The sequence below is a fragment of the Euleptes europaea genome, chromosome 2 (genome assembly GCF_029931775.1).
Source record: "Euleptes europaea isolate rEulEur1 chromosome 2, rEulEur1.hap1, whole genome shotgun sequence".
In the NCBI taxonomy this organism is placed as follows: Eukaryota; Metazoa; Chordata; class Lepidosauria; order Squamata; family Sphaerodactylidae; genus Euleptes; species Euleptes europaea.
Window position 1 is genome coordinate 48,586,132 of NC_079313.1, and position 14,229 is coordinate 48,600,360.

The following is a 14,229-nucleotide window of genomic DNA, read 5'->3' on the forward strand; positions in this document are numbered from 1 at the left end:
ATGCAAAGCAGGCCAGCTCTTGTGTGTATTATTGCAAACCATATTATTACATAATTCCTGTTAGATCCGCAAAAGAAGCCAAAGAAAGAGACTTCTCGGCTCCACAGATAGGGAGTCAGAACAGAATGTTCAGTTCAGGATGTCTGCTCTCTCCTCCACGCGTCACACACGTGACTGCCATTAATACTGATGGGGTAGTATGGCTGTATATCTGAAATAATTTTTTTAAAAATTGACAGTGCTAGTTTCCACATGTTCAGCCTGTAACCCTGTTGAACCAGGCCCCAGTGAGTTCAGATGAAAATTTCAAAGCCTCTGCCCCTTAACCAGAGTTCATCTCCTGCTGCATTATTTTTACACAGTATACTTTTTAAAGAGTTCTTGAATTCTGGGCCTCTCTTTAATTTGCTCCAGTATGATGAACAGCCCATGTTAAGAGAGATATTGGAGACGGCAGGCAAAATAAATAATTATGTGACATAAATGTAATTTAGTAATATGTTGCATCGTACCTGATAATATGATATAGTAACTTTGAACTGGTGACTGTTAGGGTTTATGCAGACATTTTTCTGGCAAATCGCCATGCTTTGTAACCCTTAGTTGTGATGCATACAAATATCCTCCCTAAACATAATGCTTTGCTGGCAACCCCCTAATTTCCTCTTTGCTTGCATTTTTTATTTTATTTTTAAAATTTCTATTCTTCCTCTTAAAAGCCTTCAAAATACTGTCACTGCTGTAGTATGGAAAGTGACTGTGTGTCTGTGGCAGATGCATGTTGACTTATGCCCATGACATTAATTACTAAGAGAACACTTTCTTCCCTTTTGCCAGCAAGTTTTAAAATGGTTTTAGTTTTTCCTTGTTCTTCCACATAGGTACTTAAGTGTGTGTGTCTGTTTAAGTGCCGCCAAGTCCCTTCTTTTTTTTCTTTTTTTAAAAAATAATTTTATTCATTTTTAAAAGGGGTACAGAAGAAGAAAAAAGGGGGAGGAAACAGATAGGGGAAAACTTTTACACTTCGTTTTGTGTCCGTGCCCGTCAAAACCCATCAGCATTTCTACTTTTATTATTATTGTTGTTATTATTATTATTATTAGTCTTGGTCTTAGAAAGGCGAAGGGGAGGGGTCGAGCATGGGGAGTAGGGGAGTGGTTGTGGTGACCCTATGAATTAATGTCTCCAAAACGTCCCATCATTAACAGCCTTGTTCAGGTCTTGCAAACTAAGGGCTGTGGCTTTTTTGATTGAGTCAATCCACCTCATGTTGGGTCTTCCTCTTTTCCTGCTGCCTTCAACTTTTTCTAGCATTATTGGCTTTTCAGTGATTCTTGTCTTCTCATCATGTAACCAAAGAAGAATAACCTCAGTTTGGACATTTTCACTTCTAGGGAGAGTTCAGGCTTGATTTGATCTAGAACCCACTTATTTGTCTTTTTGGCAGTCCACCGAATCCATAAAACTTTCCTCCAACAATACGTTTCAAATGTGTTCACTTTTCTTCCTGTCAGCTTTCTTCATCGTCCAACGTTCACACTAATGCATAGCAATGGAGAATATTATGGCAAGAATTAACTTGATCTTGGTCGCCAGCGACACATCCATACACTTAGGAATTTTTTTCTAGCTTCTTCATGGCTGCCCTTCCCAGTCTCAATCTCCTTCTGATTTCTTGGTTGCAGTCCTTTAAAAAGGCTACCATATATAGTACATGGCTACCTCATCTCTCATGGTGTATTTTCTAATTCCAGGGTGGGGTGACTTGGACAGCACCTTGTAAACTTGTGCAACATGAATGCCCACTTGTAAGGACTAATCCTTTGAATGCTGTGATTAAAGAGAAATGGGGTTTCCTTCCAAAACATTTTTTTTACACACTTACTCAGGTTTAATACTTTTGACCGGATTTCCTAATAATATATTACAGACTCTGCATAAGGATTGCTGATGTAGTATATAAAATTCCGCTGAAGCAAGTAGCATTAATCTCTCTCTCTCTTTTAAAAACAGATAAATCTCCTTCCAGCTCAAAGCCTCCTGATGGGTTACAACGTAAGTTGCCACATGCCTGCTTGTTCCAAAAGAATACAGCAGAACAATCTATATTTTTAAAAAGCATTGGACTAATATCACTAAATCTTTGAATTTTTAAACCTGTTTTCAGAGGCAGTGTGCTCGTATGTAGCAATGGGGCTATGCATAAGAATGAAAGAGCAAGTAATTTCTATGCAGTGCCGCATTTCTGCAGAAAGCCAGTGTGGGTCAGTGGTGAGAGAGCTTTGGGGCACTCTGGTTTGACTCCTTCCTCAACCATGGGTTTCACTAAGTCTGTTGGGCAAGACACTTCTCTCTCAGGTAGAGTTACCTCACAGAGATGTTTTGAGACTAATGGCCTCACTACACATGCAGATATATGAAGCCAACTCCAGACAGCTGTCTTTCTCCCCCCGCCCCCTAGAAAAGCCACTCTGGGAGGAGGAAGTTTGACGGGCAGGAACAACGGCTAGTGCTGAAGCTCACTTGTGGTTTCCCCACTCTGAATTGCCCCCCCCCCCCCGTCTAAGAATAGCTTTTTCTGGAGGGAGGAGGAGAACGTTGTTAGAGTTCAGTTACTTGTGTGTGTTTGGGGGGATTTATGTGGCACTTCCTCCAGTGACCTGCTCGAGACTGCTAACAAACTAAAATCATAAAAACAACAAAAACATAACCATCAAGAATTAACTAGCAATGAACCCACTAAGGACATAAAAATAACACAGAGCAACATAGAAATGGCATTGAATGGCGTAAAACAATTTTAAGGAGTAAGCATAAAACAGCCCTCAGGGGAGACACAGGCCCTAAAACTAAACTGTTCGTGTATAACATATAGTGTATAAAATGTAAAAAGAGCTTTAAAAGGGAGTTAGATAGATTCATGTCGGAGAGGTTAATCAACGGCTATGATCCCGGGTCCCTTAAGGGAACCTTCCTATGCAGAGGCAGTAAGCCTCCTAAGACCAGTGCTGGGAGAGGAAGGCCTTGGCCTCTGTGCATGGTTTGTTAGTTCTTTAGGGCAACTGATTGCCTGCTGTTTGAAATAGTATGCTGGATGAGATAGATGACTGGTCTGATCCAGCAGAGATCTTCTTATATAGTTCAGCCCTAATGTGACATTCTGAATTCCTTGGGATGGGATACAAATGCAACAAACGAAACCCTACAGGGTCACAGAAAGCATTGGAGGCCCTGGACCAAAGCCTCTAAGAGGTACCGTTTTGTATCCCTGATGTAAATCTGGAAGTGAAGGAATATAAAGCATCTGTGGAAACAGAATTTGCTGGATGTGAGGAGGGCTAGCAGGCACTCCTATCTTGAACTGGCTATGTAAGAAAACTAGTTGCAAACAAGGGCTTTATAAAGCTCTTGATTTCTTCATCAACTCTGCATGTAGCTAGATATTTTGCCAGTTGAACCCATTGCCTGAATCCCTATACATCTTACAAATAAAGCTGAGTCTTAAAATAAACTAAGTAAAGCAGTTAGGAATACATGGTGTTGGCACCCATATACAAAAGAAGAAAAAGATCAAAATGACGGCAGCCGACTTGCAAGTATTTAGAACAATGCCTTCAGGAACCAGATGTATTGTCATACAAATTGCCCTGCCTCTTCCATTGAGAGCTGGGATTGGTTTTTTGTTTTGTTTTTGTAGCCTGGAATTAATTTTCATGATTAAAACCATTTCCAACTGTGAAAAACAATTGTTTCTATTTCTGAATCTGCTGGCTTTTATGTTGGCATCATCTCCCAGTTAACAGCCTTTCCACTCCCCACCTAACTAGAGATGGAAAAGAAGCTGGGGAGGGTGGAGTGAAGTTGGCAGGGCACTTATTTAATTTATTTGGATTTTCTTCCTACCCTATCCTATCACGAAAGCATATGTTTTCAGATTCACGTGAAGTTAAAAATAAGTCTACTAAAATAAGAGAAAGGGATTCGTAAACTTTGGTTTGAAAGAAAAAAAATAAAGCAGGGAACAAATAGCAGGAAAGCTGGCAGACCTAAAACTTGCTGTTGGTTGCTGTTGTGAGGAATTTTTAGAGCAGTGATACTCAGTGGCCTGGGAGGTGTGGGCCTCATACCAGGAATGGAAGTAAACATGGCTCTGCTTGTTGATGGCAATAGTGAAAGCAGCTCTCTGTCAGCCAGTACTACTCTGCCACGTTATACACAGTGGTCCTAAGCATTGTGGTTGACATTGTGGCCAGAAATGTTGATAACGGACCTATTATCTGCAGATATAGTGGGCTGTTTTAATAGCTGGTTAGGAGTGGTAGACAAAGCTTCCACTCCTCAACAGGGTTTCCAACCTTCAGATGGAACTTGGAGATTTCCTGGAATTACAGCTGATCTCCAGGCCGCAGAGAAAAGTTCCCCTGGAGAAAATGGCTGCTTTTGAAGGTGGACTCTATGGCATTAGATCCTGCTGAGGTCTCTTGCCTCCCAAACTCCACCCATCCAAGGCTTTACCCTGAAAATCTCCAGAAATTTACCAGCCTCTACTGGCAGCTCTACTCCTCAAGGTGGTGTGCTAACATGTATATCTTTATACATTCCCCCACAGTTATTTCTGCTACTTGCTTGTGTAATTTTGGGGCACTGAGAGTCACAACAGATCCCCAGATAAAGATTAACACTAGGCCTCTTTCATGCCATGCAGGCCCAACCAAATATACTGTGACAATTCTCACATGACTTGTCTGACTCCCAGGGTAAGCCTGGACTCCAGAATTGGTCCTTCTCATCTCCCCTACCCACCCATAGCAGCCTCATTGGTCTCTTCCTCTCCGCTGAGTACCTCTCTTTCTCCCCCTTTCAGGCAGCAAGAGTGGAGAGGGGTTGGGCACAATGGCATGAATGAGAAGGAAGGAGAGCACCTGTTTGTTTGTTTTTAGAAAAGGGAAGAGGAAGATTCTTAGTGTTTCTAGCCAGTGGGCCATACTGGATCTCCTTCAAGGAGCTGGCACTGGCCTTGGTGGGCTTCCACTTGGTGGGCTTCCACTTGGTGGGCTTCCACTTCCACTTATTCTTTTTTCCCACTTCATAAGCACATTCTGAAATTCCAATTCTGCATTCCAATTCTGACTTATTTATTTTATTTTTTCCTCAATCTCACAGCTGTCTTCTATGGCCTGGACACTCTGACAGTTGTGGGCATTGCATTTGCAGCTTTTGTGATCGGTGCACTGCTGACAGGAGCATTGTGGTTCATCTATTCTCACACAGGTGAGTGTGGTCATTTTTTGGTAGATTGCACAGCACTTGCATAGTTCTGGGTATCTCAAAATGGATTTGTATTTGCCTTGGAAACCAGTCCCCCCCCCCCCAACTCAAGGGAGACCATAACCTGTTATCATAACCTACACTGAAACTGTTGCTTGTTAACTGTTCCTCATCCACTTGGAGAGGAGTGACTCCGGGATCTGTCCTGGGCCCTGTGTTGTTCAACATCTTTATAAATGATTTGGATGAAGGAATAGAGGGGATGCTTATTAAATTTGCAGATGATACTAAATTGGGAGGGGTAGCAAATATGGTAGAAGACAGAGCCAGGTTACAGGATGATCTTGACAGGCTGGAGAATTGGGCTAAAACTAATAAAATGCATTTCAGCAGAGATAAATGTAAAGTTCTGAATTTAGGTAGGAAAAATTAAATGCATAATTATAGGATGGGGGAGACTTGTCTTAACAGTAGTGTGTTCAAAAAGGATCTTGGGGTCTTAGTAGACCAAACACTGAACATGAGTCAGCAGTGTGATGCGGTAGCTAAAAAGGCAAATGCAATCTTGGGCTGTAACAACAGAAATATAGTGTCCAGATCACACCAAGTGATGGTATCATTTTGCTCTTCTCTGGTTAGACCTCACCTTGAGTATTGTGTTCAGTTTTGGGATCGGCAATTTAAGAAGGATGTAGACAAGCTGGACCATGACCAGAGGAGGGCAACAAAAATGGTGAGGGGTCTGGAGACTAAGTCCTATGAGGAAAGGTTGAAGGAGCTGGGTATGTTTAGCCTGAAGAGAAGAAGACTGAGAGGAGATATGATAACCATCTTCAAGTACTTGAAGGGCTGTCATATAGAGAATGGTGCTGAGTTATTTTGTTGCCCCAGAAGGTTGGGCCAGAACCAACGGGTTGAAATTAAATCAAAAGAGTTTCTGTCTAGACATTAGGAAGAATTTTCTTACAGTTAGAGCAGTTGCTTACTGGAAGGGCTTCCTCAGGAGGTAGTAAGCTCTTCTTCCCTGGAAGTTTTTAAGCAGAGGCTAGATGGCCATCTGTCAGCAATGCTTATTCTATTACCTTAAGCAGATGATGAGAGGGAGGACATCTTGGACATCTTCTGGGCATGGAGTAGGGGTCACTGGGTGTGTGTGGGGGAGGTAGTTGTGAATTTCCTGCATTGTGCAGGGGGTTGGACTAGATGATCCTGGTGGTCCCTTCCAACTCTATGATTCTATGAAATGTGCAGAATCAATTTTCTTTAACAGTAGTAAGAATTGACTCCCAAAAAAGTTCACAAAGGATCATAACTATAGTATTTAAATAAGTTATTTTTCCCTTTACAATGTATTTAGAGCAAATGCATGGCTACAAGAGGACAAAAAAATCATGTTTATTTTATTTCTGAAATAAAGGATGGAAATAGTTTCAGTTTGTAAGTAGAGTTCCCATTAACATGTATTTATATCTTGTCTCATGGACAGACAAGATATAAATACAAAGAAACAAAATTGGTATTCAGAGGAAAATTCATGTCCTGGCATGTATATTCTCTGACATTCCAAGGCTGCATTCAGACATGACGACAAACTGAGATCAGACATGAACACAACTTGATGTTCTTGTGTCTATCCCTTGCTTTATATGCAAAGCTTGATTTTTAAAAACTTATTGGAATAATCAAATCTAGTTCACTGTGCCATCCAACAATTGTGATCCACACTACAAATCCAAATCCAGTCTAGTCTGGTCCCGAGATACAATAAAATTTGGGAAGGATTGGGGGTTGTATAATGCTAATCAGAATGTAGTTGAACAGTTGCCTTAAATCTGCAGTTCTTAAAGCAACAGGTAAATCTTCTTAAAAGCAAGGCAGGGTGGGAGGTCTTTCCTCAGTCCTCATAATTGGATCAGGAGATGCAATGTAGAAACTCTCTTCTCCATCCTCAGTGTGGATTGGACTGTGGTGTTTTAATTGACTTGTGCTAATGGCCGCTAAGAAAGTAAGAGATTTTCTTAGTCGCCATGAGCACATGTCAATTTTTGGATACTTTAGTTAATGCATAATTTGTATATCTTATGAAATTGTACCTCTGTTTCAGAAGAAGTCAAAGCTTTACTCATAGTACTCAGGAACTAAGTAAAGGAAAATATCTGCCCTTTTTTCTTTTTTGGTACGTGAATAAGTCTTGCATGTGTAAATGGCCAAGAACACCTTCATAAGTTATGAGTCCCAAACTCAAAGCAAGCAGTTTAAAACCCACACATTGCACACACACGTATGTCATCTGAACCTGTTAAGAAAGTCTGAAGATTTTGTTCCTGTCTTTGGGCCAATTAACAAGATTAATCCCTCCCCCCCCCCAATTCCCTGAAAAACAGCTCTGGAAGTTTAGAGGACTTTGTTTAATGGGAGCTGATTGAAATATACTGACAAAGCAACAAATTATATTTGGCAAATGGGGATAGCAAAGCAAACAGTCAGACTTCCTGGACAGGGAGCAGTACTGGCAGTTTTCCTAAGTGTGAATAATAAAGTACATGTTGTTGCACTCAGATGGGTTAAAGCTTGTTTATAGCCTATGGATGGGACGTAGTCATTTTGTAAAACTGCCATACTAGTCTGAGCAACTAGAATCTGCTCCAGCACAAAGAGTTTCAGAAACTGAGCTGGGAGTCCACTGGTGGGAGCCAGTGTGGTGTGGTGGTTAGAATGCCAAGCTGGGTCTGTGGAGGCTAGGACAGTTCAAATCCCCAGTTTTCCAACCAGTCACTCTCTTTTACCCTAACCTATCTCACAGGGTTGTTTTGAAGATAGAAGAGAGGAGGGGAGACCCATTTAAGGAAGCAGCTGTGGGTCAGTGATAGGCAGGGTATTAGGTATTTGTGATTCTGGATCCCTGGGAAAAATCCAGGATGGGCCCCCAGAATCACTGCGGCCACCATCAATCCTGGCCAACCCCCCACCACCACCACAACTACCCCTGGCCATTGGGGTCCAAGCAAGGGGTGACCCTCACCTCATGTGATGTGGGTGGGAGCCACTGCTGCCACCAAAATCTAGCTGCTCCCCTCCATTAGGGGATGGCATTGTGGGAAGTCTCCACCCCAGCATGGGGCCTGGGGAGCTGCCTCTGCTGCCCGTTAGTTAAGACTACCTTTGCTGGGAGAGCATCTGCTTTGCATGTTGAAATTCCCAGGTTCTTTCCCTGTCATGTCCAGTTAAAAGGTAGTAGGTGATGTGAAGGACCTCTGCCTGAGACCGTGGAGAACCACTGCCTGTCAGAATAGGCAATATTGGCCTTGATGAACCAATAAGGTAGCTTCATGTGTTTGTATGTATGCTTCTTGGAGAAGAGATGGCATAAGCATGTGATAGATGGGCAGATTCAAATTGCAGCTCTGCCATGCATTTGCTGGGTTGCCTGGGGCGAGTTACCCTCCTTTCAGTTTCACCTTCTCATCTATACAGTTGTGGCTGAAGTGAATGAAATCTGTTGCCTGCCACCAGCCTGAGGAACAGAAAAAGCTAGGTCAAAATTATGCCCTGATAGGCCATTCATAGGGTGCCATTTTCCCTAAAGACAAAATGGTATTTATCTACCCAGATGTAGAGCAAAATGTATCAAAGCATATTTGGTATGCTGTGAGTCTGAAGCATCCCCAGGTGTAATTAAGGATTATCTCAGATGGAAGGGTTTGGAGGCAGCAAACACAATCCATACAGGGACTGTGATGATACCTGTGCTGATCATGGGAATAAGAGGATCAGCTCAGAACAGCCTTACAAAAGGGAAAAGGAACCAAAGATGGACTGGCCATTTAAAGCCACAGGTAAGAGTCCCAGTGGGCCAATGGCCTGTGAGATCTCCCCGCACACACTGGGGCGATCTAAACCTGGGGGGGACCACCAACAGGGCCACCTAAACCCAAAGAGGGGCAGGATAAACTTGGAGATTTGGGGAGGGAAGGCTTGCAGTGGCAAGGGATGGGATACATCTGCCTGGACTGGTCTTCCTGAAGCAAGAGACCGGTCCACCCAGCCTCACCCTGCTCTGTACCCCAGTTTGGCCAGGCAGGTGCTCCCTCACTTCTTTTGGGAGAGGGCTAGGGGAGGGGCAAAGCTGAGCAGGGAGTAGGGCCCTTTTCCAGGGCCACTTCTCCCCTCCATCTGCCCCTGACCAGAGGAGCCACAAAGGAATCTCCTCCTGAGATGCTTCAGCAGCACTGACAAGAGAGATGCTATCATGAAGCTGTGAGGGCTTACAATAGAACAGAATTTGTGCTTCAGAATTTGTAAACTTTCCCTTGAGAGGGAGCCTCTCCCCAGATGCCTCGTTCTCCTAGGGACACCAGTAAGGAAATGGCTCTCCCACTGCAGTGTTAGAACCACTGTGACTGCAGCAGCCAGGGAATCAATAAAATATCTCCTATTTGCATATTTGCCAATATCAAGCTCTGAATGGCAAGTGTGGACATGAAAGGAAGCAGGTGCCACAGGGAAGAGAGGCAGAGCCATTTGAAGGGAAATCAGGGCTGCCCTCCTCCCTCGACCACAGTTCCATACAGATTCCCAGCATTTGTTGGATAACTTGCTCATCCTCCTATGTTCCCCACCCCCACATAGTACTTCTAATGGAAGCTGAGCGACTGCAGTCGGAGGACATAGCAAATGCTGCTTGTTCCACACAAGCAGAGAAGCCAACATTTTTTCTTGGAGAAGGAGGAGGGTGCAGGAGAAAAAATTAAACTCCAGCAGAGGTTTGTACCACTGAGACAAAGGGGCATAACCCCATACTTGAAAGGAAAAATGCATCTGCTGAAAGTTGTCCAGAAACAGAAGAGGGGGAGAAGGGGAAAAAAACAAACACCCAAGACAGTGTATTTTTGGCATCGAAACCGTGACAGCTGTGTGTGCCGTTTTCCCTAAAGACAAAAAGATATTCATCTACACAAAGCTAGATCAAAATGTATACAGATATGCTGAGGTTGCCGCACAGCTCTGTATAAAAGCTTGGTTTATAAAATGGGTGACAGCATAGCTGTAATAGGACCCAGCAGCGGGGAATATGGGCCAGTACTACATTTTGCAGATCTGCTTTCCTGGCAGAGAGTTTGAGAGGCCCTATTAGGGGAATGGAAGCAACTGCAATTTCTGCATTAATAAGGCCCTCTCCTCCCCCCGCACACACCTGTGAATGTTCCCAGTGGGGTTGTGTTGGTTTTGTTGTTTTGTTTTTGCTTATATCTACTTCATAAAGATCGCTTTCGGAAGGAAAGGAGATTTGTATGCAAATGACTTTGGGACAGAAAAAAATACCCAGATAGCATTAGTGAAGCACTTTGGATAAGTCTTTTTTTTTTTCTTTTTTTAATAGTGACTTGAAACCATTTAGTTCTGTTTCAGGTTATTTCTACTCTCTAAAATATAGCATATTATGCTGAAAAAACATGTTACATTCTGATCTGTTGTAGAAAATATGTCTATACAACTATAAATAATAATACAAGCTATAATTTTAAAGATAATATACATATCTGCATTTAACAAGGTCAAAATGTTTCTTGATAATCTGTGTTCTTCCTAAAATCTAAGAAATCTGCTTCCTAGTTCCTCAATAGTTGGTCGATAGGCAACCTCTGGCCCATTAACACTCTCCAGGTGAACAGACAAGTTTCTGCTCCTTCCCCTCCCTTCTGATTGCTCCATTGTAATTGCTCTGTATTCTCTGCTGCCTCCAGAGGCCCTTGTGGTATCAGTTCTTAACTTATTCTGTGAGTCAATATGTAAAAGGTGCCACTGTATAATATACATGTATACCATGGTTACCTCTAATGTATTTCTGGGTGTCTACTTGTTTCTTCCACATTCCTCTTACCCAAAGCAGGGAACCAGTCCTGGCTTTCCTCCACCTTGCTGGAGTAGAAGACACCACCCAGGATGTGGTGATGACTGCCAGCTTGGAGGGCTTTAAGAGGGGACATGTTCATGGAGGAAAGGGGTATTCATGGCTATTAGTTGGAATGGATGCTGGTCATGCTGCATACCTGTTCTCTCTAGTATCAGAGGAGCATGCCTATTATATTAGGTGCTGTGGAACACGGGCTGGATGGTGCTGCTGCAGCCGTCTTGTTTGTGGCTTCCTAGAGGCACCTGGTTGGCCACTGTATGAGCAGACTGCTGGACTTGATGGGCCTTGGTCTGATCCAGCAGGGCCTTTCTTATATTCTTATGATGCATCACCTTTTGGGTCTGCATGTAGCATCCATTCAAAAATAGCTTCCCCCCTCATAGGAGGATTCTTGCTTGACACCTTCCAACATTTTGTGATTGACTCCATGGCAACCATTTTGTGACTGTTCCTGCTTCCCAAGGCCACCATTCCGTGCCCACTACCTTTTTAAAAATTCCCAAATTGCCCACAGGCTCAGCAACGTTGGGTACCTCAGTGTAAAACATACATAGTGGGTTGAACTTGAACTGAGGAGGCTTAAGTTCAAATGTCTGCAATTTATTAATACAGTCACTGATCAGCAGGAAAAACAACAGCCACAACAGATAATAAGAAAACCACAACAACAGCTACTACAGCTACTACGCTTAGTACAAATAACCTAAGCCTAAAATTTACATATTACATGTATGAATAAAATTAATATAAACATCGTATAACTTGGTGTGACCCCCTTAATATGTTGAGTAATAAAGTATTTCTGTTACTCTTATCCTGTCAGGGCATGACGTATTTTAATAGCTGCAGCTCAGAATTTAGCAGTCAAGAGTGTAAACTGTGATTTTTCATCAGTTAGCAGCTTCTTAGCCAGAAGTTCAAATGTCCTTTCAACCTGACCTTAGGTCAGGCAGGGTGGCTGTGAAGATAAAATGGGACAACCCCCCCTCCCGTATACCATATTGAACTTTAGAACAATAGCAGAATATGGATGTGATATAAATAGGCATATTTCTCCACAATTATGAATAAAACCCTAATTCATTAATCTCCCGCTTCAATAATGCCTCCCTGGATATGAAGCTAACTGCAGTTGGCCTCATCCTTGGCAACTGCCTTCCACAAATTCAAAAGTGTGCAAAATATCTGCCTCCTATCAGTTGTGTGATTTCAGTCCCTTAGATGACAGTTGTAAATAACAGTCCCTGTCCTGAACTGAGATTGTAGCCAGCAGCTTTGCAGAGCAGCCAGCAAAACAAGATGGGGGTTTCCATATAAATGCTGTCCAGAGGTATGAAAATGTCTGTGTGAAGTCACTGTGATCATGCATGGTGACAAGAAGATTATGGGAACAGTAAGAGACGTTGCAAATAAATATTCCTTTCTATTTCTTCCTCCTCTTTCCCAGGAGAACAGGCAGGAAGACAGCAGGTACCTACATCCCCACCAGCCTCTGAAAACAGCAGCGCAGCGCACAGTATTGGCAGCACACAAAGCACCCCCTGTTCCAGCAGCAGCACAGCCTAACCCAGGGGCTGAGATACAAGTCCAAGGAGCAACACAGGAGAGCAGAGGTTCAAATGGAGCTGTTTGAGGTCACTTGCTTTGGAAGGGTTGGTTTGGATTCTTTGGCAGGGATTTCCTTCAAGGTCTCCACCCCCCTTGAACCTCCTTGAACCTCTAGCAGCAAGCTAGGCTCACAAATGACAAAGCTATTATTTATATGCAGCCATGGCTTGTGTAAAAGGGTCCACTGGCTCTCAATGTGAAACCCAAGCCAGTTTTCTTTTTCCATACATGCTGCTTTGTCTCTGCAGAATCACAACGTTGGGTTCTGAAAATGTCAAGGTGACACGATGTGTCTGTAAAGGGATTTCAGCCTCATAAGCTGGGGGAAAGATATATATATATTTTTCCCGTTCCTTAAATAAAGGGATTCCATCTCATTAGAAGAGGAAAGTTCGAAGTACAGAGCAACTTGTTTTTAAGATCACTGATGGTTCCTCAGCTACATGCTGTCATTTCACAGAAGCTTCTTTTTATTAGTAGCGTTATTGTTCGGCTTGACTTGGCATGCAGCTTTTTGCCTGCTGTCATGCTGCCTGCAGCTTTCGATGTTTGTCCTCCCCAAGTTTCGCCCTCTGGTAGCAAGAAGAATTGAAAACAACATTCCTGTACAAAACTATGGATGTTAAATTGTTTGATCAGATATTTTGAGTGACTCATGGGTCGCCCATTGATACATCTAGATGTCCTTAAGGCAAGCCTCTTTGGATTCATAATGCTGTATATTATCCTAGCACAGTTCCCAAATGGGAGCCAACACTGTTGCCTTGTCTTTGTTCAAAACATAATGATTAATTTGCCTTCTAAGCCTATACACTACAGTCTGCGTTACCTGTATTGGTAGTCTCACAATTGACATACAAGGCACTAGAGGCCCCTTTCATGTGCGCATACAGTGCTGATTCCAGCATTTAAGGCCTAACTAGACAGTCCTCTGGGAGTTCTGCATCAGGAACTCCCAAAGTTGCTGTCCCCCCCTTCAAAAAAAGGTTCTTGTCAGACGTGGACCACGAACTCTCCTGATGCAGAACTCCCAGAGTATCATCCATCAGGCCTTCAGTAAACAAGCAAGCCTCTGCCCCCCCCCCACACACACACACCTGAGTACCATGTGCATGTGTAGAACTGTAAGTAGAGGTAATTGTGTGTACTATAATACCATGTGTGCATGGTTATCATTATATGTATTTGTGGCTGTGTATGATTGGCCAGACTTGAGCCTTCGTAACATCTGAATATATGCTACAGGTGTAGAAATGACCCAAAATCCTAGAAGATTCAAGAAAGAAAATAGCTACAGAGACAGATTTTGGGATTTGACCATGTACTTTGAACACTGTCAATTGGGGGCAAATGTTGAGTTGAGTCACTGTAATCTAGAAACACATTCTTTTTAGTCAATACATCAAGCAAGATCTGCCTATGAAATATGAGCATTTCCA

The 14,229-nt window shown here is 42.9% G+C and overlaps 1 protein-coding gene across 1 annotated transcript in view; it reads left to right on the forward strand.

Moving 5' to 3' along the window:
• The window catches only part of TGFBR3 (transforming growth factor beta receptor 3), a 140,647-nt gene extending 127,794 nt beyond the window's left edge, over positions 1 to 12,853 (forward strand). The window contains exons 14-16 of the mRNA XM_056844646.1: positions 2,014 to 2,055; positions 5,164 to 5,271; positions 12,630 to 12,853. Of these exons, the coding sequence (XP_056700624.1) occupies positions 2,014 to 2,055; positions 5,164 to 5,271; positions 12,630 to 12,748 (269 nt within the window). The 3' untranslated portion in view covers positions 12,749 to 12,853. The remainder of the gene's footprint in view (positions 1 to 2,013; positions 2,056 to 5,163; positions 5,272 to 12,629) is intronic.
• The last annotated feature ends 1,376 nt before the right edge of the window (positions 12,854 to 14,229 follow it).